General features: G+C 43.8%; 11 protein-coding genes across 11 annotated transcripts; 9 read left to right on the forward strand and 2 right to left on the reverse strand. All coding sequences in view use genetic code 12, as the record gives it.

Moving 5' to 3' along the window:
• Positions 1-415: 415 nt before the first annotated feature.
• On the forward strand, positions 416-3,928 carry IRE1 (bifunctional endoribonuclease/protein kinase; the record flags this gene model as incomplete). Its single annotated transcript, XM_001485338.1, has 1 exon — positions 416-3,928. The coding sequence occupies one exon, from the start codon at positions 416-418 to the stop codon at positions 3,926-3,928; it is 3,513 nt and encodes a 1,170-aa protein (XP_001485388.2).
• A 97-nt stretch (positions 3,929-4,025) lies between these two features.
• PGUG_03118 (uncharacterized protein) lies at positions 4,026-4,577 on the reverse strand (the record flags this gene model as incomplete). The annotated part of the gene is made up of 1 exon (XM_001485339.1): positions 4,026-4,577. One exon carries the CDS (start codon positions 4,575-4,577, stop codon positions 4,026-4,028), a length of 552 nt encoding a protein of 183 aa, XP_001485389.2.
• A 71-nt stretch (positions 4,578-4,648) lies between these two features.
• On the forward strand, positions 4,649-5,407 carry PGUG_03119 (uncharacterized protein; the record flags this gene model as incomplete). The annotated part of the gene is made up of 1 exon (XM_001485340.1): positions 4,649-5,407. One exon carries the CDS (start codon positions 4,649-4,651, stop codon positions 5,405-5,407), a length of 759 nt encoding a protein of 252 aa, XP_001485390.2.
• Positions 5,408-6,173: 766 nt separating this feature from the next.
• On the forward strand, positions 6,174-7,475 carry ERD1 (Erd1p; the record flags this gene model as incomplete). The annotated part of the gene is made up of 1 exon (XM_001485341.1): positions 6,174-7,475. The coding sequence occupies one exon, from the start codon at positions 6,174-6,176 to the stop codon at positions 7,473-7,475; it is 1,302 nt and encodes a 433-aa protein (XP_001485391.2).
• A 617-nt stretch (positions 7,476-8,092) lies between these two features.
• Positions 8,093-8,596, forward strand: PGUG_03121 (uncharacterized protein; the record flags this gene model as incomplete). The annotated part of the gene is made up of 1 exon (XM_001485342.1): positions 8,093-8,596. One exon carries the CDS (start codon positions 8,093-8,095, stop codon positions 8,594-8,596), a length of 504 nt encoding a protein of 167 aa, XP_001485392.2.
• A 340-nt stretch (positions 8,597-8,936) lies between these two features.
• On the forward strand, positions 8,937-9,953 carry MRPL3 (mitochondrial 54S ribosomal protein mL44; the record flags this gene model as incomplete). Its single annotated transcript, XM_001485343.1, has 1 exon — positions 8,937-9,953. One exon carries the CDS (start codon positions 8,937-8,939, stop codon positions 9,951-9,953), a length of 1,017 nt encoding a protein of 338 aa, XP_001485393.2.
• A 66-nt stretch (positions 9,954-10,019) lies between these two features.
• Positions 10,020-12,464, forward strand: ADE5,7 (bifunctional aminoimidazole ribotide synthase/glycinamide ribotide synthase; the record flags this gene model as incomplete). Its single annotated transcript, XM_001485344.1, has 1 exon — positions 10,020-12,464. One exon carries the CDS (start codon positions 10,020-10,022, stop codon positions 12,462-12,464), a length of 2,445 nt encoding a protein of 814 aa, XP_001485394.2.
• A 314-nt stretch (positions 12,465-12,778) lies between these two features.
• On the forward strand, positions 12,779-15,082 carry GCS1 (glutamate--cysteine ligase; the record flags this gene model as incomplete). Its single annotated transcript, XM_001485345.1, has 1 exon — positions 12,779-15,082. The coding sequence occupies one exon, from the start codon at positions 12,779-12,781 to the stop codon at positions 15,080-15,082; it is 2,304 nt and encodes a 767-aa protein (XP_001485395.2).
• Positions 15,083-15,650: 568 nt separating this feature from the next.
• Positions 15,651-16,520, reverse strand: PGUG_03125 (SDR family oxidoreductase; the record flags this gene model as incomplete). The annotated part of the gene is made up of 1 exon (XM_001485346.1): positions 15,651-16,520. One exon carries the CDS (start codon positions 16,518-16,520, stop codon positions 15,651-15,653), a length of 870 nt encoding a protein of 289 aa, XP_001485396.2.
• A 2,250-nt stretch (positions 16,521-18,770) lies between these two features.
• PGUG_03126 (uncharacterized protein) lies at positions 18,771-20,369 on the forward strand (the record flags this gene model as incomplete). Its single annotated transcript, XM_001485347.1, has 1 exon — positions 18,771-20,369. One exon carries the CDS (start codon positions 18,771-18,773, stop codon positions 20,367-20,369), a length of 1,599 nt encoding a protein of 532 aa, XP_001485397.2.
• A 358-nt stretch (positions 20,370-20,727) lies between these two features.
• SMI1 (Smi1p) lies at positions 20,728-22,470 on the forward strand (the record flags this gene model as incomplete). Its single annotated transcript, XM_001485348.1, has 1 exon — positions 20,728-22,470. One exon carries the CDS (start codon positions 20,728-20,730, stop codon positions 22,468-22,470), a length of 1,743 nt encoding a protein of 580 aa, XP_001485398.2.
• Positions 22,471-22,479: the final 9 nt, after the last annotated feature.

The following is a 22,479-nucleotide window of genomic DNA, read 5'->3' on the forward strand; positions in this document are numbered from 1 at the left end:
TTTTGTGGTTTTCAGTTCTCTTTTATACTTTTGCATTATATTCACTGGACTCTCATAGACCTCCAACCATGAACCTTGGCCTCTTCATTCAGTGACTGATATTAAGGGCACGGCATGGAGAAGTTACCATAGTTAATAAACGGAGTTGACAGAATATTGAACCACAAAACTCAACTTGAGCTGAGTGCACATTGAATGGAGCCGACCCCAAAACAATATTGTTGACAATATTGTGGGGCAATATCTTAAATCCAATATCTTCCTTACTCTACTACTCCTCAAAACTGTCTCCTCCAAGTCACGTGGATTTATTGAAAATGCCTTCTCAGCCCGCCTGGTCGCATCACCTTTCGTTTTTGACCCCCTTCTACTTTCGACCCAACCATCACTTTGTGCATCGTCTAACCCAGTCACAATGAAAGCCAGCTTGGCTTATGCCATATTAGCACTTTCATACGTGCTATCGTTTGTCTTTGCTGCAGCTCGAATAGAAAAGGTCGAGACCCACCGACAACCGCAAGTCGATTCCGCCGAAAATAATCAACTAGAAGTTCGCTCGGACTCTTCCATACTTCCGTTAGATGTGAGATCCATCAAGGATTGGACTCTTGCTGACATACTTCTTGTGAGTGATATTGATGGTAATCTTCATGGTGTACGGAGGAGCACCGGAGAGCTTGTATGGACGCTTCCACTAGATGATCCTTTGGTACGGATTGCTACAAACAACACCAGAAATAGTGAGAATGTTAACTCGAATGTTCTATGGTTTGTGGAGCCGTATCAAGACGGCACACTCTACTATTTCAATCCACGGTTCGGACTCAACAAGTTGCCTACCAGTATCAAAGGGCTCGTGTTCGAGTCCCCATTCTGCCTTAGCGGAGACGACAAAATCTACACTGGGTCGAGAAGAACCTCCTTGTTCACATTCAATCTTTACACGGGCGAAGTTAAGTCTCAGTTTGGAGAAAACGACAAGTGCCCTAGTCCTTACATCCATTTAAATTCTCCTCAAGGGTTCACTCCTAACCGAGGCCATAGTATCATGATGGGAAAAACCACATACGAGCTCTCCATTCACTCGAAGGCCAACGACGTGGTATCGTGGAACGTGCTGTACGCCCAATGGGGCCCAAACAACATCGATAATGACCTCATCTTACAAAACCAACAGAGTAAAGACGGCATCTATTTTACACCTTTCCATGATAAGTCACTTCTAGCCATAAATAAGGAGTTGGGAACACCCGTTTGGATAGCAAAATTACCACTGTTGGCTGTCAGCGTGTTCGATGTCTTCACTAAGGCAGACGGCTCCGACTCGGTTGCTTTGCCCCATCCACTTAAAGTGCTCAACGATCTCCAAGCTAAAGCTGACGACTACTCGCTCAACAATGACTTGTGCTTCATCAATAAAACTTCAAATGGAGCTGAATGGTTTGCCATGAGCTACCGAAACTATCCAACTTTGATCAAAAGTGCTCCAGTTTCCCTCTACCAGATGGCCCTTTATGATCTATCTACAAAACCTCTTGACACCATGAGCGACTCGCAAATGAAATACATCGAACGCCTCAAAAATCTCCAATTGTTGAACCCTGGTTCTGCAGCCGAGGCCAAGCACGTTGAAGAGTTCATTCGTGGTTCACACAGAGTACATCATCTCTCTGCCGACACTTTATACCAACCAATATCAAGATTTCAAAATTTACAACGAGAAAAAATCAAGCAAATCGGCGACGGGAGGAAAGAACCAGCTAAAGATGAAACCGAAAAGACTATTCCAAACATAATAGAAGGGATACGGTTTTCTAGTCAACAAGAAACCGTCAATGCACACCTGCCATCGGTTGTGGAAGAACCACCAAAAGCAGTCATGGTTCTTGATCGCACGTCTGATATTGCATCCACGATCAAAAATCGTACAAAACCCGTGGCGAAGAGCTCTTTGGCATTTATCCAGCGCATTGCCGAAGACATAATTGTTCTTTTGATTTTACTTGCTGTAATCATGATGTTCAACAGAGCAGGTAAACTCAATCTCAACATCAGTTCCGAGCAACAGGTTGAGCTTGAAAAGTCTCGTGGAGAAGATAGAATCGAGGAGATCAATGGCTCGATCAACGACACCGCTATTGCTGAAGATTTGAAATCTGAGAGCGAAGAAAAAATCACAGTGAATGAGGCTGATATGGAGGAAAGTTCATCTCAAGACAATTTGAGCGACGACAAGAAGATCAAACGAGTTACCATTGTTACTCCAAATGATAAGTTAGAGTCAAGTGATTCCAATGTGGCTGTAGATGCCACCATCACAAAAGACTTGGACTTGAGTGAGGACGCCGAAGATGAGCAGAACGATAATTCTGGCCAAGAAAGCAACTCAACGACAAAGAAAAAGCGCAAAAGAGGTAGTCGTGGAGGCAAGCGTGGAAAAGGCAAAAACCAGAACAATGTGGAAACCATCTCTCCTGAAAATAGTACCCGGAATGAGGGCGAGGATTTGGTAGATGATGGAGCCATCTCAACAACAAGTTTGATTAAAACAATGCCTGAACCTACTAGCAACTCGTTGAAACGGCTCCACATCGAAAAGAATCTTGTCATTACCGATAAAATCTTGGGTTATGGTTCTCATGGTACTGTCGTTTACCAAGGTACATTTGAGAATAGACCTGTTGCGGTGAAGCGTATGTTACTTGATTTCTATGACATTGCAAACCATGAGGTGAGTCTTTTGCAAGAAAGTGACGACCACCCCAATGTGATACGGTATTTCTGCTCTCAGCTGAGCGAATCGGAAAAGTTTCTTTACATTGCATTGGAATTGTGTCGCTGCTCACTCGAAGATGTCATTGAAAAGAGGAAGTATGCCACTCAATTTCCACTCGTGGATATGGCTACGGTTTCTACTGTGTTGCTCCAGCTTGCAAGCGGTTTGCATTATTTGCACTCGCTCAAGATTGTTCACAGAGATTTGAAGCCGCAAAACATTTTGGTTGGTGAAACTAAAAACGCCAGAACCAAAGGCAAGCCAGACCCAAATAGCAATGTGAGGTTGCTCATATCTGATTTCGGGCTCTGTAAAAAGTTGGATGCAGATCAATCCTCGTTTAGAGCAACCAGCCATCATGCTGCTCTGGGAACCACTGGTTGGAGAGCCCCAGAGCTCATGTTGCACGGCAACTTACTGGAAATTTCACCCGAGACGGTGGCAGCGTCACAAACCGAAATCAATAAGGCACTAACAAACCAGGAAACTAGGCTAACAAAAGCCATTGATATTTTTTCGCTTGGGTGTGTTTTTTTCTATGTAATGACCGGTGGGGGCCACCCATTCGGCGATCGGTATATGCGGGAAGCTAATATTATCACTGGCGAATACGATCTCAGTCGTTTGCAAAAAATTGACCCATACAACTACGCAGAGCTGTCTCATTTGATTGCATGTATGATCGAGCGAAATCCAAGCTTGAGATTAGATACTGCTGGGATCATGATGCATCCATATTTCTGGAAACCAGCGAAAAAATTAGAGTTTTTGCTCAAGGTAAGCGATCGGTTTGAAGTTGAAAGACGTGATCCTCCAAGTGACCTCTTGTTAGTTCTTGAGCTGTCGGCCATCAAAGTGCATGGAGGAAATTGGCATAAAAGATTTGACCAAGCATTCATGGATAATCTTGGCAAATATAGAAAATACTTTCCAGACAAATTGATGGATCTCTTGCGTGCCATGCGGAACAAGTACCATCATTTCAATGATATGCCTGATTCTTTGAAGGAGCAAATGAGTCCATTGCCAGACGGGTTTTACAAGTATTTCAATGAAAGATTTCCGCATTTACTTATGGAAATCTTTTTCATCGTCGAAAAGCATTTGAAGCATGAGCATGTGTTTAATGACTTTTACGTGCAACAGCATTAATATTCAATTCATTATATAATGACCATCGTCATGAATACATCTATTAATTTGCCTATGATGTTTGGGTTTGTTTCTCCATTATCATTGATCTCTTTTGCTACTTTCTTGCCTTTTTCTTTCCTTTCGCCTTGTCATCTTGTGATTTCTTTGGTTTGGTAACTTTCGTCGGGGTCGTTTTCTCATGAAATTTGGTATGCTTTCCCTGGAATTCCAGGCCCTTAAAACTAGCTGAGCTAATAGCAGGTTTCTTGATACTGTCAGGAGCAGCTGCCCCTCCACCATTGACGTTGTTACCCAACGCCTGCTGTATCAATCTCTTTGCGGTTTCGCTATCTTGTGCGGAAGTGTCTTTCAGCTGAAGTTTTTGTTCTAACTCTTTCACCTTATTCATGCTCTTTTTGATTCTTGCTAGTTCTTCCATGATGGGGTGTGACTCTGTCTTGACCCCTGTGCTCTTGAGGTATGCAAATAAAGTGGAAATGGTGACATAGAGGTAGTTGTTGTATGCCTTTATTCGTGAAATTGGGTCTAAATCTTCCGTTATCAGCACCATATCCTTGCCTAGAATTGGTTTGACGGTGTCCTCTAGGGTATCTATGGAGGAATCTAGCGCAGCTAGGTAGCTTTCAACCTTGGTGATATCTTCCATAGTTGTGCTCGAATATAAAGTGTTGAATCTTTCGCGCGATGAGCTGAAAAACCACCTCGAACAACTCCACTATGGCACGAAATAACAGAGAAATATTAACAGGGGGCAAGAAGTACATCCAGAAAAAGATAAAGAAGAATGGTGTAGAAGAGGTTGTGTTTGACAAGGGGTCAAGAGTGGAGTATTTGACTGGGTTTCATAAGAGAAAATTGCAGCGTCAGAAGAAGGCACAAGAAACCATAAAAGAACAAGAAAGGTTGGCACGGATAGAGGAGCGGAGAAAGATTCGAGAAGAGCGCCAGAAAGATATGGAGAAACAGTTGGCCGAGCTCAAGGAAAATGCAAAGATTATTGGCGCTGGAGGCTATGAGCTGGAAGAGGAGATGGGTGCAAATGAGCAGGATGATGAAGATTGGCAAGGATTTGATGACAAGAAGGAAGAAGAAGAAGCTCAAGATGAGGATAAAGACAAGGGCATTCTCAAACGCAAAGAAGTTTACAAACTTGATGAAGATATTCGTCTGGATTTACCAGCCGTGGTTGATGAAGAAACCACCGTTGTCGTCGAGTCGCTTGAAAACCCAGCAATCACCCGTATACAAAACACCAACCTCGAGGCGTTAGCCAAGGCCAACAATGTCAATCTCGAGAAGTCAGATGAGATTCTTGAAGAGTCCATCACCAGAGCCAAAAATTATGCCGTTTTGGCAGGAGTAACCAAGCCTCCAGTCAAGGAAAAACAAAAGAAAAAGAAGTTTAGGTATTTGTCCAAAGCAGAAAGAAGGGAGAACAACCGTAAGGCAAAGGACAAGAAGAGAGACAGAAAGTGAAACTTTCAAAGATGATTTTCACAACGAAAATTTTTCAGTCGAAAATTTCACTATGGTGAACGCATGAGGAGTAACGTTGTAGTTGTCGGATAGAGCATATAATTAGCATACCAATTCCAAAATTTAATCAGTCAACTTTGCACAAATAGGTTCAAGAATGCATTTGCAGCCATGGCCCGCCGGGTAACCTCATCGGTGGATCTATAAAACGCGACAGTAGCGCATTTTTTCTTCTCATCGTGAAACAGTAAGTTAAACCTACAGTGATGACAACATGTCGCCCCAAGCGGAGGCCTCTTCAGGCACTGACCGATTCGATTCAAGCCAAACACTGAAAATTCTGAGTAGTCTTACTAACTAAAGTTTTAAAAAAGAGTCGTAATCAGAAACTTTTCCATAGTGGTGGAAATGGGTCCGATGGTGAATTTGTTTTAGAATGTAGATAACGATGTTTGGCTAATGATGTTTCCATGCTAATCATGATACTCTTGATTAAATCATACTAAATCGTACAATTGTACGTCTGAAGCCTTATATTGTTGTACGTAGATCTTACTTCCGTTAAGGTGCTGACTATTTGCTAGCGTGGTGATATACTGCTATACGATACTCTTCTAGTACTGCTATAGTACTGTTAGTGACTTGTGTTATCTCATGGCTTATAGTCAATTGTGGTGCAATTGCGGTACAACTGCCGTCATCTCGCACCAAACTCTTCCACGTTTATTTTCATTTCTCAACTCAGATCGCGACAAGTTTATTTACTATGGACGATGCACGAAGGTTCGCTGATATCGTCCCGATACCGTTCAAGATCGTGGCGTTGCTACAGATCGGTATAGGGTTCTGGTATCTTCTCGTAAAAATCTGCTACGAAATTTACCTGCTAAATATTCTTGAGTTATTGAACCTTTCATACTCACCGCATAATTATGGAGATACTGGAGAAAGAATGCCCTCGGGAGAAGCGGCTACTACGATTCCCGCAGACTCCAAAGAGAACCATCTTTTATTAACAGGCATAAAATCTAATTTCAAGCGATTGTTGGTCGTCAATTGTACCCTTTTTGTTAACTGTAAAGTGGTACTGTATTTCGTCAGTGACCAAGGCGATCAAACCAAAGACCATATACTCCAGGGTACTTACTATGTGTTAAGCCTGGCAGCGATAATGACGACCATAGGCGGAATATTTCACAGCACCACTAATCCTCGTCAATTGGGTCAGTTTCGTCTACACTCATCAATCAAGAGAATCATGTTAGGAGGTATCAATTCCAATACCATGCGTACCAATGACATTCTTCTCTCAGATACACTCACATCCTACAGTAAGGTCCTTAATGATTGTGGGCTTTATATATGGACATTGGTGTTCTCTTCCAATCCATACGACCCCAAATTGGAATTTATCGTTTTGATTATACCCACATTAATCCGAATGAAACAATGCTGGCACGAGTATAAACGAACCAATAAGTTACAACATGTTTTCAACTTGACAAAATACTCCACAGCAATGGGTCCATTGTTCATCAATTTACTCATAAAATTGACTCTTGCTACATTCAATCCCGACAACAAAGAAGACCTACAAAAGGAAGCAGTTCTCCACCATCTTTCTTACTTGAACAAATGGTGGTATGTACTCTCAACACTAAACTCAGTATACACTTTCATTTGGGACATCAAAATGGATTGGGGATTTCAGGCATTCGATTCATTTTTCACAACCACACCGTCCGTTGTCATTCTTCGCCCCAATCGGCACCTTTACTTCAAAAGTTATTTATTCTACTACTTTGCCATAATTCTGGACTTTGTCCTCCGGTTTCTTTGGGTCCTCAAACTCTTTATTGTACACGAAAATGAGAACACTGGCTACGCACACATGGTGGGAGCATTCCTCTTTGGTAGCGATGCTCTTTCGTTTGGGTACACGTTGGTGGAATTCCTAGAGATATTTAGAAGATGGGTATGGTGCTTCCTCAAGTTGGAATCTGACTGGGGAAAACTCCAAGACAGTGGAATCCAACTTGAACTTCGGCCATTCCAAACCAAGGTATAGACGCATAGACAATCCAATTTTTTGAAGTTCTTCAGTTCAGCTCTACGATGCTCTTCGTAAGGATATATTAACTACGCGACACTCATATCGTAGGATAACTATTCGACACTATCGTAGATATATTCTAAATGCATTATTGGTTATCTAACCATTTCTGGGATGCGTTTCTCCATGACAAATCGGCCTTTGGACTGATTCTGTTTTCACTAGCCCACTTGTATTTCAAAGGAGACTTGATCAAGCCATACACGATGGCCACCGAAGACATGGTGGCTATCGCAGCAAAACTCAACTTTGGAGCATGGGCCATTTTCAGAGTAGGTTGTTTCTCGCACTTTTTGGTTGGTTGATGATAATGGGCCGCGCACGACCAGAAAGACAAGAAAGATGTCAGTTACGACAACTCAATGTAAAGTACCAGTGATATTCGATATGAGTATAGCCTACGTATTGCTTCAGAATACTCCATAAATATTCTCTTAAGTTCCATCATAGACAACCATTCTAGTCTCCATCTTATGTTGAGCCTGGGGGCTTAGTGGAAAGCAATCCGCGCTTGACTATTAATAACCACCAAGTTGGCCCACCAAATCGAAGTTCGAATAAAAGAGACGATAATGCTGAGATCCTTCACCTATGCTTTGGTTACATCAGCATCGTTGCTTCAGATTGCGTTTTCTTATCCATTTAGCGAGGAAATCTCATGGCATAATGTTCAATTGGACCTCCTGAATATTGACGTCGTTATCGATACTGCTGATCAGCAAGATGTTCCTTACTATGAAATTACCAATTCGGAGAAGGATGTGGAAATAAAAGCTATGACGATCTCGTTTATGAATGGAACTGTAATTAAACATTCAAATTTCACTTCTAAAGTAGATGACCAACACAGTATGATTTACGATCTCGTACTTGAAGCAGGTGGATTTACCGAGGAGTTTATACTCGAGATAGTGAGAGAGAGTCAAATAATTTACGACCACTACAACCGGGACCCAGAAACTGATCTGAATGGCATCGACTCTTCTGATGAGGACGGTGAAAATTATTCGCTGGATGAAAGCCTTTTGCGGAAACTTCCCCCAGGGTGGTACCAGGTACCATATGAAGATGACTGAGAGTAGAACGAGCTATACTTATGAACGTCAATTCTGGTAATTGACCTTGAGTGAAAGTACGTATTTAGCTAATAATTATATGACTGAAAGAACTCTTTTAAAGCAATAAGTCTTTTACATCCTTTCTATACTATTACACTAATATAACCCCCTTTGTCTACTTCTCTGACCTCTGTCTCTGACCTCTGTCCCTGATACCCTCGTATGAGCCGGGCTCCCATTACATAAGCAGTTATGAATTTTCATAATGAAAAATTCATCAGTGAATTCTCCAGTATGTTTCGGCTGGTAGGCTCTAGAGCCGTAAACCGGCCCTTTAGAGTGTACACGCAGGCGTACCATGTCGCCCAAGCTGACAAGTCGTTGGGTACACAATATAATGCCGTCAACGAATACGCCAGTTACAAAAACACAATTTTCACCCATCGTCTTCCAGAATCGACCGCCCAACAGAGCCCATTATTGGTGGCTTTGCATTCCAGACTTCATCTTCCCAAAGCTTATACGTTCTCAACGTTTGTCCCAGGCGTTAAATATGAGAAAGCATGGCGGTTTAGCCAATAATTTTGGTTTGAGTACTTTGGGTAAAACTCTTTTATCATACTATGTTTCGGAATATCTCTTGGTGAGATACCCTCGATTGCCCATGGGGGTCCACAACGCTGCTGTAGATGCGTATATGGGGGCTGAAACGTTGGGCGAGATGGGGAGATCATGGGGAATCGAAGTTGACAATTCAGATCGATTGGAGAAGTATTTGGCCAAAGAGCCCGAATTCATGCAATATGGAAAATTGCGGTTTGGAGACAATAGAACCAATTTCACAGACAGAGAAGATGGCGTGACCGAGTTGTCGGAGGCGGAAATGGCACGGTTGCGCAACAATGTAAATACCAGTGATGAGACCCAAGCTTATGCCTCTGCTGTGAGATCGATAATAGGTGGATTATATACCCACTGTGGTGAAGGAGCCACCAAGCAATTCATCAACGACCACGTTTTGTCACGAAAGGTGCCGCTTGAACAAATGTTCCAATTTTCCAAACCCACCCGAGAATTGGTACGACTCTGCGACAAGCTCGGATTCAAAGATCCAGTAGAAATCAGACTTATAGCCGAAACGGGAAGATTATCAGCACACGCCATTTACGTTGCCGGTGCGTTCACAGGAGGAGAGAAGCTTGGCGAGGGAATTGGCTCGTCGATTCAAGAAGCCAAAACCAGAGCCGTGGTCAATGCGTTGATGTCATACTACTTGTACTCGCCAATAACTTCCGATGGAAACCAAGTCAAATTGCCTAGCGACAGCAGCTACAAGTTCGAGGGTATCGTGGGCGAGGGAGACGTAGCTATTTAGCTATATCATGTATATACTACAAACTATACTGTACAGTTGTTATACTACACAACCAAGTTATACTGTATGGTGCGCGGGTGTCCGAGTCAAATAATTAATCTCATCGCACAGATTAACCTAGTTACCAAACCTATGTCTGCACTCAGAATCCTTGTTGTGGGAAACGGCGGCAGAGAACACGCCATTGTGTGGCGCTTGGCCCAGTCGCCTACCGTAGAACATATTTATGTGGCTCCAGGAAACGGAGGAACCGCTTGTTCACCAAAAGTCACCAACGTGGGCGAGTTACTGGGATCTCCAAAACACTTTGAAGCATTGAAAAAGTTTGCCTTGGACAAGAAAATTAACTTGGTGGTGCCGGGACCAGAACAACCTCTCGTAGACGGAATCTCAACTGTTTTCGCCGAGATCGGTGTGCCAGTTTTCGGACCCTCTGCCAAGGCTGCGGTGATGGAAGGTTCCAAGGCATTTTCCAAGACATTCATGGAAAAGCATAATATTCCCACTGCTAGATTCGCCAATTTCACGAACTACGAGGACGCAAAGAAGCATATCGAGTCGGTGGACTACAAGATTGTGTTGAAAGCTGATGGTATTGCTGCTGGTAAAGGTGTTCTCATTCCAGAAACCAAGCAGGAAGCTTTGGCCGGACTCGACGAAATCATGATCCAAAAAAACTTTGGTGACGCCGGTAACGAGATTGTTATCGAAGAGTTCCTCGAAGGTGACGAATTGTCGATTTTGACCATAAGTGATGGCTACTCATTTTTCAACTTTCCTGCAGCCCAGGACCACAAAAGAATTGGTGATGGCGACAAAGGTCTTAATACCGGTGGAATGGGAGCTTATGCGCCAGCTCCTATTGCTACTCCATCCATTCTCAAGAAAATTGACGAGCAAATCATCAAGCCTTCTATCGATGGAATGAGAAAGGACGGATTCCCAATGTGTGGAATTTTGTTCACCGGAATCATGCTTACTCCCCAAAAGGAACCCAAGGTTTTGGAGTACAACGTCAGATTCGGCGACCCAGAAACCCAAACTGTTCTTCCTTTGCTTTCAGACGACACCGATTTGGCTCAAGTAATGTTGGCAGCCGCCGAACACCGGTTGGACTCGGTGGAATTGAAAGTGAAAGAGGGTCAATTTTCTACTACAGTGGTTATGTCTGCCGGTGGATACCCAGAGGCTTACAAAAAAGGCGATACCATTACTGTAAAGACACCAATTCCCGAAAACTCATACATTTTCCACGCTGGAACCGCTGAAAAAGATGGTAAAGTCGTTACGGCCGGTGGAAGAGTTATCGCTGCAACTGCAACCGCTTCTACCTTGAGATCTTCGGTCGACAAAGCATATGAAGCCGTGAAGCATGTAACCTTCGAAGGCAAGTATAATCGTCAAGATATTGCTCATCGTGCCTTCCGTGACGCTGAGGGTTCCACCAAGAAGGGAGTTACCTACGCCGAGGCCGGTGTTAGTGTTGATAACGGAAACCAGTTGATTGAGGTTATCAAGGCCAAGGTTAAGTCCACCGCTAGACCAGGAGCCGATAGCGACCTTGGAGGATTTGGAGGACTTTTCGACTTGAAGAAATCTGGGTATCCATTGGAGGACACTCTTTTGGTGGCAGCTACCGATGGTGTGGGTACGAAGTTGAGAGTGGCACAGATTATGGATATTCATGATACTGTGGGAATCGATTTGGTTGCGATGAACGTTAATGATTTGGTGGTTCAAGGAGCAGAGCCTCTTCTTTTCTTGGATTACTTTGCTACCGCAAAATTGGACATTGGTGTTGCCGCCAAGTTTGTTGGTGGTGTTGCCGATGGCTGTATTCAAGCCGGATGTGCTTTGGTTGGTGGAGAAACCTCGGAAATGCCCGGTATGTATGCTCCTGGTCATTATGATACCAATGGTACTGCTGTAGGAGCTGTTGCCAGAGACAGAATCTTACCACAAACAGACAAAATGGGACCTGGAAATGTCATTATTGGATTACGAAGCGATGGTGTTCACTCCAACGGATTTTCGTTGGTTCGTCACATTATAGAAATCTCAGACTACGACTACAAGTCTGTGGCTCCTTGGAGCAAGAGTGGTAAGACAATTGGAGAGGAGGTGCTTGTGCCCACCAGAATCTATGTCAAGCAACTTCTTCCTAGCATCAGAGATGGAGACCTTTTGGGATTGGCTCACATTACTGGTGGAGGGCTTGTGGAGAATATTCCTCGAGCCTTGCCCAAGCATTTGCAAGCTGAGATTGACATGAGCAAATGGGAGGTGCCAGAGATCTTCAAGTGGTTTGGAAAACAAGGAAATGTTCCTCATGAAGATCTTTTGAAAACTTTCAATTTGGGTATTGGAATGATTTTGATTGTGGAGGAAGAGAAGGTGGAAAAAGTGATGGCCAGCTTAAAATCACACAACGAAGATCCTGTGGTGATAGGAAAGCTTGTGGAGAGAAAAGAGGGACCTGGATGCGTGGTGAACGTTTCCGGTTTGTACTAGTTTTTGAACCTACAATATAATGTAACATACTTGTCCTGTACCGCTACGGTAATAAGCGATCGTGGTGTCTCACTTTTGATAGCGGCAACTCACGTGACACACCTTGATATCTCAGCTCGATTTCAACTGTGCTGGGTGCAATAAAAGTTCACTTTCCTCGTTGACTTTATCTCCGCAAACCATTCGAGCTGCGTTCTTGCGATTGCAAATCTTGTCAAGAGCTCGCAACCTAAGGATAATCGACACTTTCTAGTTTTGAAAGCTCATCTACTTTTTTACAGATCTTTTCGTTGACGATTTGTAAGCGGTTCTGAATGGGTTTGCTCTCGCTAGGAACCCCGTTGGACTGGCACGAGTCGAAGCAGTACAACGAGCATGTCCGGGAGAATGGAATAATACAACTCATCAACATATTTAAGCAGCATGGGAGCCGTCAAAACGATGTTTTTTACTGGGGCGATGAGGTTGAATACATGCTTGTCGATATGGACGACGCCAGCAAGACTGCCAAGCTCTCTATCGATAAGGATTACATTTTGCTGGACTTGAACGATCCGGAAAAACCAAAGTCGTACCAAAAGTGTGTTGCTAACAATATTCTGTTTCATCCAGAATACGGTCGTTATATGATAGAAGCAACACCTTTACGACCATATCATGGCGACCGGATTCGTGACTATCTTTCTGTGGAGGAAAACATGGCTAGAAGACGCTTGGTTAGTCAGTCGGAACTTCCTTCTCATATCAAACCATTGACGTTGACTGCGTTTCCTAGAATGGGTTGCCCTGAATTCACTTCTCCAGCAACAAAGCCCATTGGTCCTGCGTCCCAGTCTTTATTTCTCCCCGACGAGATTATCAATCGTCATGTTAGATTTCCCACTTTGACAGCAAACATTCGTAAAAGAAGAGGCAGTAAAGTGGCCATCAACTTGCCTATTTATCCCGACAGAAATACAAAATTGTTGGACGATTCAATTCCTCGTGATCGTGATTTGTTCCCGTCAGACAGGGAACCATCCCTTGGTGCTGCGAGACCTGGTCATGTCTATATGGACTCTATGGGATTTGGAATGGGATCTTCTTGTTTGCAGGTCACCGTTCAAGCCAAAGATATTGACGAGGCACGTTTTCTCTATGATTCGTTGGCTGCCTGGACTCCTATTTTGCTTGCTTTAAGTGCAGCGGCGCCGGTTTTCAAAGGTTACTTGGTGAACCAGGATGTAAGATGGAACGTTATCAGCGGAGCTGTCGACGACAGAACATTTTTGGAACGTGATGTGGACCCATATCCAGGATACGATCTCGTTGGTGGATTGGACGTTCCTGAAGAGGTGAGAGACCATATGCGGTTATTGGGCGGAGTTCGGGGTGTCAATGGTGACAGAGTGATCAACAAGAATGGCGATACAAAGGTTTATACTAATCAGGGCCGTCCGTTACAAAAGATCCCAAAATCACGTTACGACTCCATTGACAATTACCTCGGTGACACCACTTATCTGAAAAAGAAACCTTATTTCAAAGATGAGTACAACGATATCAATTCGCCCATCAACAAAAAAGTGTACGACCAGTTGGTGAATACTCCGTACTTTGACGACAAACTAGCCACTCATTTTGCCCACTTGTTCATTCGTGATCCACTCGTCATCTTCTCGGAGAGATTGGACCAGGACAACGAGCTCAGCAATGACCATTTTGAAAATCTTCAGTCTACAAATTGGCAAACCTTAAGGTTCAAGCCGCCGGCCTTATACCCCAAAGATCTTTCGGAGGAAGCTTTGGCCGAGACTCCGGGCTGGAGAGTCGAGTTTCGACCTTTGGAAATCCAACTCAGTGACTTTGAGAACGCTGCCTACTCGGTGTTCATCACGTTGCTTTCCAGGGTGATTCTCAAATACCTGCCCGATTTCTACATTCCAATTCTGAAAATCGACGAGAACATGGCCACAGCGCATAAGGTGGATGCCGTGTTGAAGGACAAGTTCTGGTTCAAGTCGTTTGATCTGTGGAACCTTGATCTCAGCGAATTTGTTGGCTATGATTTGAGTTGGTTCGATCGGTTTATCAACCACGGCAACGACGATTTGGCTGCGGACGAGGTGTACGTGAAGGGTTATAGTGAGCGAGCTGTTAGACGTTTTTCGAACGACTTTGAACCCGCTTATGAAACATGTCAAGGTTTCAACGAGAGCAAAGTACCAATCAGAGAACTCATCAATGGCAATTCACTGTTTCCTGGAATCCTTCGAATCATCATCAAGTACATTGCGACAGACCTCTTGTCGGCTGAAACCAACCATCACTGCCTGACAAAGGAACTTGCGCTCAAAATGCTTCGTCTTCAAAGTTACTTGCGATTGATTTCGTACCGAGCATCTGGCAAGATTCCCACTACAGCCCATTGGCTCCGAGAACAGGTGCTCAAGCACCCAGAGTACAAGCGTGATTCCAAGATATCCAGCCGTATAAACTACGACATAATCAAGGAAAGTACTAGAGTGTCGCAGCTCGAACCAGACATTCTAGAAGAGTTTTTTGGAAGCACCATTTCCGAGTATCTCATGGGAACGGGAGCTAAAGAGTATGATATGGCTAACGGCGTAGCCCACTAATTACTACAGGAGTACCCAAAAGGGTTTCTCATAGAATCTAAAAGTTGAACACCCGCTGTATCGGGTTGTCGTAAATTAGCCCGTCGTGCATAATAGCACACACTTCGTAAATTGTTCGCACTCTGGACTCACGTTTACGATATTGTTCTTTGCAGGTTCAATGGCATCCTTACCTGTGCAGTCTTCTCCATCTTTTGAATCTCCTCTATGGCACCCCTACGGTGTTTATTAGGTGTACTTGGACCTTTGTTAATTTTTTATTCTACTAGCGTTTTCCACATAGTAAACTCAACTTTCAACAATGGAACACAAAAGATTTATTTCCGGTATGACAGTTTTCTAGTATCATATCCGCAGGGTATCTATCCAGAATCATATGGGGCACTGTAACAGCATTTTGGGCCATTTATTATCGTCATGATCTTGATAAAAAGTACAATTACATCATGGCTGCGGTGTTGACACATGCTACAAGCAGTGTTGATAATATGTGATTATAATTTATGGGGTTTGTTATGCCTTCTTGAAACAACCAGGAAATCGTTGAGAGATGTCTTGAATTATAATTTCAGGAAGTGACATCTTCTTGATAGTATTTTTGCAACCTTTTATAAGGACTTTTGAGGAAGAAGTCCTTCAATATCTTGCGTTCGATGATCCAGCGCGGAGTATACGACGCAAGAAACAGATGCCAAGAAGACTCACTTCCCCTATAACTAACAATATAGTTTGGGCTAGTCTGCTTGAAAGCTTTCTCGATGTCGTCACATGTACGTGAAGCATATTTTGGTGCACTTAAGCGTACCCCCTGTCCAGTTGGTCGAGTTGCGAGAATGTCCTCGTCTTCAATTCTATACCAAGAATTTGAGGCCAAAGTTTTGTCATCGCCGATTTCAGTTGCAACACCACCTGTAATCACATTGAGTACACGGACACCAAACGGAATCATCTCCATTGCAAGCGTGCTTGCGTATGAGTGAATTGCACCTTTCGTAGCTGCATAAATGCTCAGGAAAGGAAAGGGATTTAAGCCAGCAGTAGAGCCTGTGAAAGCAATCACTCCCCTGGATTTAATAACTAGTGGTGCTAACTCTCTTATCAAACGAATGGGGCCGTACACATTGATTTGGAAACACTTTTGGAACTTTTCATCGTCAACTTCAACTGCTGGCGAAAAACATTGAATACCAGCGTTGTTGAAAAGAAGATCCAACTTTCCTCCAGTATTTTCAGATATAAATTCTACAGCTCGTTCAATGCTCTCAAGTGATCCTACGTCTAATTCAAAAGTGGTGATGCCCAAGTCTTCCAATGGCTTCATGCGCGAGAGTCTTCGTGCACCAGCAAAGACGCGGTATCCACGTTCAGCAAGCTCAATCGCCAAGGCATAACCAATGCCCGAGGAAGCTCCCGTCACCAAAGCACTTTTGGTAGCCATTGGCAATCATATTCCTCTTTATCTAACATTTATAGTCATAACGTTTCAAATGGTGGGGGCGGGGTAACGGAATGATCGTAGAAATCGGGTAAATCGGACAATCGAATATATAGCAGATGCATTATATATAAGAGTTGGGGGTGTCTAAATACGAGAACGTGCATATTTCGAGATCCCCTACCTCTGGTGCAACTTGTATACAATGGTTCCCTTGCTGCACCCGCCAGAAAAGCTGAGAATGTTGGGGTTGCAAGGGAGAACAATTGACAATTCAATACCTGGTGCACCTTCAAACCAATACAATATCCTATGTTAACCTTCAACCTTTCTGGTGTAAGATATCGAGTGGCAGCTCCTGTGTGGTGGGGTAAGATTTTTTAGGTGGGGGCGGGGTAAATATTTTGATGGGGGGGGCGGGGAACAAAGTTGCAAATTACGACCATCTTCACTGCAATGCATATATACGATATAAGTTAAATCTTAAATTAAAGTATATTGATTATATAGCAGATCATAAAGATGAGTAGCTAAAAAATACGGTGTTGTACCAGCTACAGTACTCATTTCATGAGCAGTGTGGTGAGGAATCATAGTGATATATCGGTGACCCCGGTAAAAACGGAGTGGAGCTCGAGGACGCCGATTGCCAAGAATTGGGCCATTCGTTGTTCGACTCTGATGACTAAATACATTAGATAGGTTAAAAGTTGTGGGCTACAAATTACCAAGTATTCTCTGGTTTGCAACTCTTTTCCTTTTCCATATCTAGTACTGATTATTCCCGCCTTTGTCCACCGATGCTCGCTCCTCCATTCATATTCGCAGCCGTCCTCATTAGCACTTCTTTACGAGGCATTACTGGATACTTATATGTTCAGCTTCCCCACACAATAGGCCCATTCCCCGCCCCCACCATGAAAATTGATGGAGGATATCTGATGATTTACGGGGTACATTTAGAGTGGAGAAATGATATGCAGCCGTGTGCATGCGGACTCCACCATTCCTGTCTCTTTTGTACACTATGTTGGGGAAGGAGGGTACGGCGGGTTCATATTATCTGCAAAAATGCACGTCAAAGTTCGCAGTCTATTCCAGGAAGAGAGCAGAACACGAGTACACGAGTGTCGTTGAGTGCAATTGAATGTCTGTAGTTTGTAAATTCACGATAGTTTACGTTCATAGTCTAGAAACTTCTTCATATCCTCAAAAAACTTGTTGTGCTCACGTAGACCTTCTTACTCGAAGGAGGTCTACTGGAGAGAATTCGCCAAGTCCACAAAATTGATTCAAGGTGTTCGTTACTCCCAGAATGTTTGACTTGGTAACCATCAAACCCACCCTTCTAATTAAAAGCTGCAATTTTGCGGCTTTCTCGTATCGGCCAACTTTGTGTAGCTGGTACAACTTCACCATGGACTTCGGGATGCTGAGACAATGTGCAAGTGTTGGGGTAGTTATTGATCATTGGGGAGAGCACTTGCACTTCAACAGTATAGAAATAGTTGACAATACCTTTTCGTGAAACCAGTTTGTTTTTAAAATAGCCTGGCACCAACACAATGAGGAAGTCAGCCCGCACTATCAGTCGCAAGCTGAGACTCATCAATTGTATCCATAGCACTCGCCGGAGGAATGCCTGCGATCAATTTGAAACTTTTGTCGGGATGGCTTTCCAATCGACTTCAAGTCTGGCATCTTTTGATTCACCCATAGATCCCAAAACAACCAGCGCAGTTATACCAGATTCCTTTGATATTTTCGCAACCTGTAGAGTGCCAAACCCACTGCCAATTTCGGCTCTAATAAAAGGTAGGAATGGGGGTTAGATGCCCTCAGGCACTGATGGTGCAGAATGGATTGTCATGGCTGTGAATTGGTATGAAGTCAATGGCTTTTGAGAAGATTAAACTGGCAAGTCTTTTACTTGTCTCAAAGAGGATTAACGCAGTTATGGTCCAGTGATTCTTAAAGGCCCATCATCACGCAGTAACGACTCCGCACCAGTATCACTTCCACTGATTATCCGGCCGCGCTCGTAACCAAAGCATAAACTTGGTGGGGGAGTGCGATGAGGAGTATGAAATTGTGGGGTGGGCTTCACTTGAATACAAAACGTTTGCAACTGGTCGCAATGCTTAAATAGAGGCACCTCAGATCAAATTTTGTATCTTTGGACTTTCGTTAAGAGTTACAGATCTTAATAAGTCACAAATTTACAACGGAAAACTTTATCCTGTTGCTGCAAGTATGACGATAGTCGTTGCTGAAAAGAGTGGAACCAAGATTGAAGATGTGTTGCCAGTATTGCAGAAGCCCTGGTGGCGGTATTCACATCTCTTGCGTTTGAATTTCCATCTCCTTGGTTCTATTTTTGTCTTGGTGAACTCGGGTTTCGATTCTACCATGATGAACAATTTGCAAACACTTCCCAGCTGGACTAATTTCTTTAACAACCCTAGTGGTGGAACTCTTGGTACCATGAACATAGGCATTCCCGCTGGATCTTTGTGCTGTATTCCTTTTGCTTTCATTATCAACGATCTTATTGGTAGAAGAATGACGGTCTTGCTCGGTTTGGCCTTTACTATTATTGGCGGTGCTCTTCAGACAGCAGCTCAGAACTTTGGTATGTTTGTCGCCTCCAGATTCATTCTTGGATTTGGCGTGGGATTGTCCTCTGCTGGTGCTGGCCCCATTTTGTCCGAGACTGCTTACCCAACCCAGAGACCTGCCGTAACCAGTTTCCTTCTTGCTTCTTTCCCCTTGGGTTCATTTGTTGCTGCCGTTGTTACTTGGGGCCCATACAATTCGAGCATGAAGTACAACAACTGGTCTTGGAGATTGCCATCTCTTTTACAGATAGTGTTTCCGATTTTCTCGGTCGTCGCAGTTGCCCTTGGACCGGAATCACCTCGTTGGCTAATCTCAAAGGGTCGGGAAGACAAAGCATTGCAAGTTTTAGTCAAGCACCATGGAGCGGGAGACCTCCAAAGTCCACTTGTGAAGTTTGAACTCTCTGAGATCAAGGCGGCAATTGAACTCGAAAAGGCCCAAGGTGGAAATAAGTGGAAGGAATGGGTGCGTACCAAATCGAATATGCATAGACTTTTCATTAATTTGGCACTTCCCGCCATGATGCAATTCTGTGGAAATGCATTGATCTCCTACTACTTGAACATCATTCTAAACAACATCGGTTACACTGAAACTACCGAAAAGCTCAAGATCAATATTGGTCTCACTCTCTATGGACTCGCGTGGAGTTACGGAGTTTCCATTCTTTGTGGTCGCTTCAAGAGAACTGGCTTATTGATCACTTCCTATGCACTGATGTCCTTCTTTTTTATTATCTGGATTGTGTTATCAGCCATCAATCAGCAGAGAGATTTCAAGGATAAGGCTATAGGTAGGGCAATTGTGGCTATGATCTACTTGTATCAGGGATGCTACCATATTTCCACTCCAATTGCCATGACATACATTATGGAGATATTGCCGTTTAGTTTAAGAGGTATGGGTGCTGCCTTGTATCAGTTGAGTGGTAACACGGCATCACTCTTCAACAACTATGTCAACAATATTGCCATGGATGCGATTCAATGGAAATACTATATTGTATGGTGTGTGTGGTTGCTTGTTCAGATCGCAATTGTCTACTTCTTCTTCCCAGAAACGTATGGATTACAATTGGAAGAAATTGCTCAGGTCTTTGGCGACGACGTTACCTACATTATGGCTGCTAGTTCGAAAGCTGTGGGGGACGGAGACGGCTACTTGGAAAGTTCTTCTACCAAAGAAAACGTTAGTGCAATTGAAAACACAGGACCAAAGAAGTCTCCAGTTTAGTTTCACAGCGGGTCTATTTTTGCGTATAGTTTTCTAACTTTAACTTGATTATGTCAGAATCGGTAGAATTTCAATTGTATGCGCCGAAGTTTCATCTGCAAAATGAAAAAAACCTCGTGACCAGCACCCGGTGTGCATACGCGCCGACGCCAAACTCACTCCGCTCTTCTATTTTTCTTTAGTTTAATCATTCAACTGTGGAAACTACCCCATATACTGCAATTTCAGGGCAACGCTCTTTAAGCTGACTATTATTGTTTCAACGTTGAAGGTTACTCATAACACCAATTTTGTTTAAATTATTTCGTCTCATTTTTGACTTGAACACCGCCTCCGACACAATAAACTCCGATATAAAATGGGGATTTTGGACAATTTAAAGTCTTTCGTTCACTCCATTACCACCGACGACCACTACGCGTCGTACGGGTCCCGCTATGGAAACGTGGGTAATACTAACGACGGTTCCAATGCTCGCCTCAATGAGGTCCATCGGTTGGCGACTGCAAATTCATCGGTACAATCGCTTGTAGAAGGTGCTGGTGGCTCCAGAATAGGGTCGCGTAACGGCAGCTCTGCCAATGTCAACACCGTGGGTTATAGGCCCGGAATGCGGTCATCTCGCACCAACTTGAACGGTTCGGATGTTCAGCTTCAAAACTTTGACGCGTCGGGCCAGCCTCCATTACCCTCTATCGACTCTTTGTGGGCTCGTATCGAGGCGTGGTTGGAGGAAGAGTACCCTGAACTTGAGGACAATTTGAATGACGGGGTTACCTCTGCCGATCTCAACGAATTCGAAAACGACTTGGGCTGTGGCTCGCTTTCCGTAGAGTTTAGACAGTTCTACAAAAAGCACGATGGCCAACTCCGAGGCGGTAAGCCAACAGGCTTGCTCTTGGGAATGCCATTGCTTGACTTGGAGTCCATTCTCGAAGAGCATTTGATTTGGACAAAGGTGGCGGAGAGAATTGAAAAACAACAACAACTTGTTCTGCGGTTGCAAAGGACTGATGTCGACCTGGAAGCAACCAGTTCGTCTAGTGCTGCTGCCAATGTGCAACACCTCAACAACTTTGTTTCCAATCAAAGATCTATTCCCACGAACGCTATTCAGACGTGCTATTCTCATCGATGTTGGGTACCCATAACCAAGGACAACTGTGGCAACCAAGTTGCAATTGATCTTGCCCCAGGTCCAGCAGGTACCTATGGACAAATAATATTGTTTGGGCGTGATTACGATACAAAGATCGTGGTCGCTTCCAGTTTCCATGAGTTTATTTTCAACTTTGTCAATGATTTAGAGCAAGGAAATTTCCAAATAGATCAAACGGAAGATCAGGACCAATATGGGTATTTGGAGCCATCGAGAAACGACGATGATTTTATGATTGGTGACGAAGATGAAGATCAAGGTGAATTGAAGTTCTACGATAGAGATGGCAAAGAATTCGGAAAGGCATTCCAAGGTCGCAATAAGCTTCCCTACATTACCGTGTTAAAGATCAGAGCATTACGCAGGTTTGGTGTGAGCAACAGCCAGAACTTTAACACGTTATTCACACCTTCACGTATCCCCAAGAAACCGGCTGCTCCAAGCGGTACCGGGACGTCGAGACCTCAAAGTCCATTTGTTGCAGGAAATGATGCGAAGGAAAGTCTCATCAACATGCAAAGCTCAAGCAAGGTTGCATTACCAAAAGAAACTTTGATAGATGAGAACACCCCGGAATTCAAGGTGTCGGGCTCTGATGAAATACTGGAACCCAAAGAAACTGTGGTTGACCCGGTTCCAGAAACCGTTCAAGAGCCCACCAAACAAGCTGAAGAAGATAACGAAGAGCAAGAACAAGATGCTGTACCAGCCGAACAGGTCAAGACTGAGGCTGAAGAACAAGAACAAGCCGCTGAACCAGCCGAACAAGCTGAAACTGAGGCTGAAGAACCCAAGACTGAAGAAGCCGAAGAGCATGCTGAGGCTGACGGTGAGAAGCCCTTGACCAAGTCACAAAAGAAGAACCAGAAGAAGAAGAACAAAAAGCAAAACAAAGACGGCATAGCAGAGGTGTCCAGTGACTTGAAAGATGTTGCTTTGTAAGAGTTGACG

This window comes from Meyerozyma guilliermondii, genomic scaffold (assembly GCF_000149425.1).
Source record: "Meyerozyma guilliermondii ATCC 6260 scaffold_3 genomic scaffold, whole genome shotgun sequence".
NCBI classification, from domain to species: domain Eukaryota; kingdom Fungi; phylum Ascomycota; class Pichiomycetes; order Serinales; family Debaryomycetaceae; genus Meyerozyma; species Meyerozyma guilliermondii.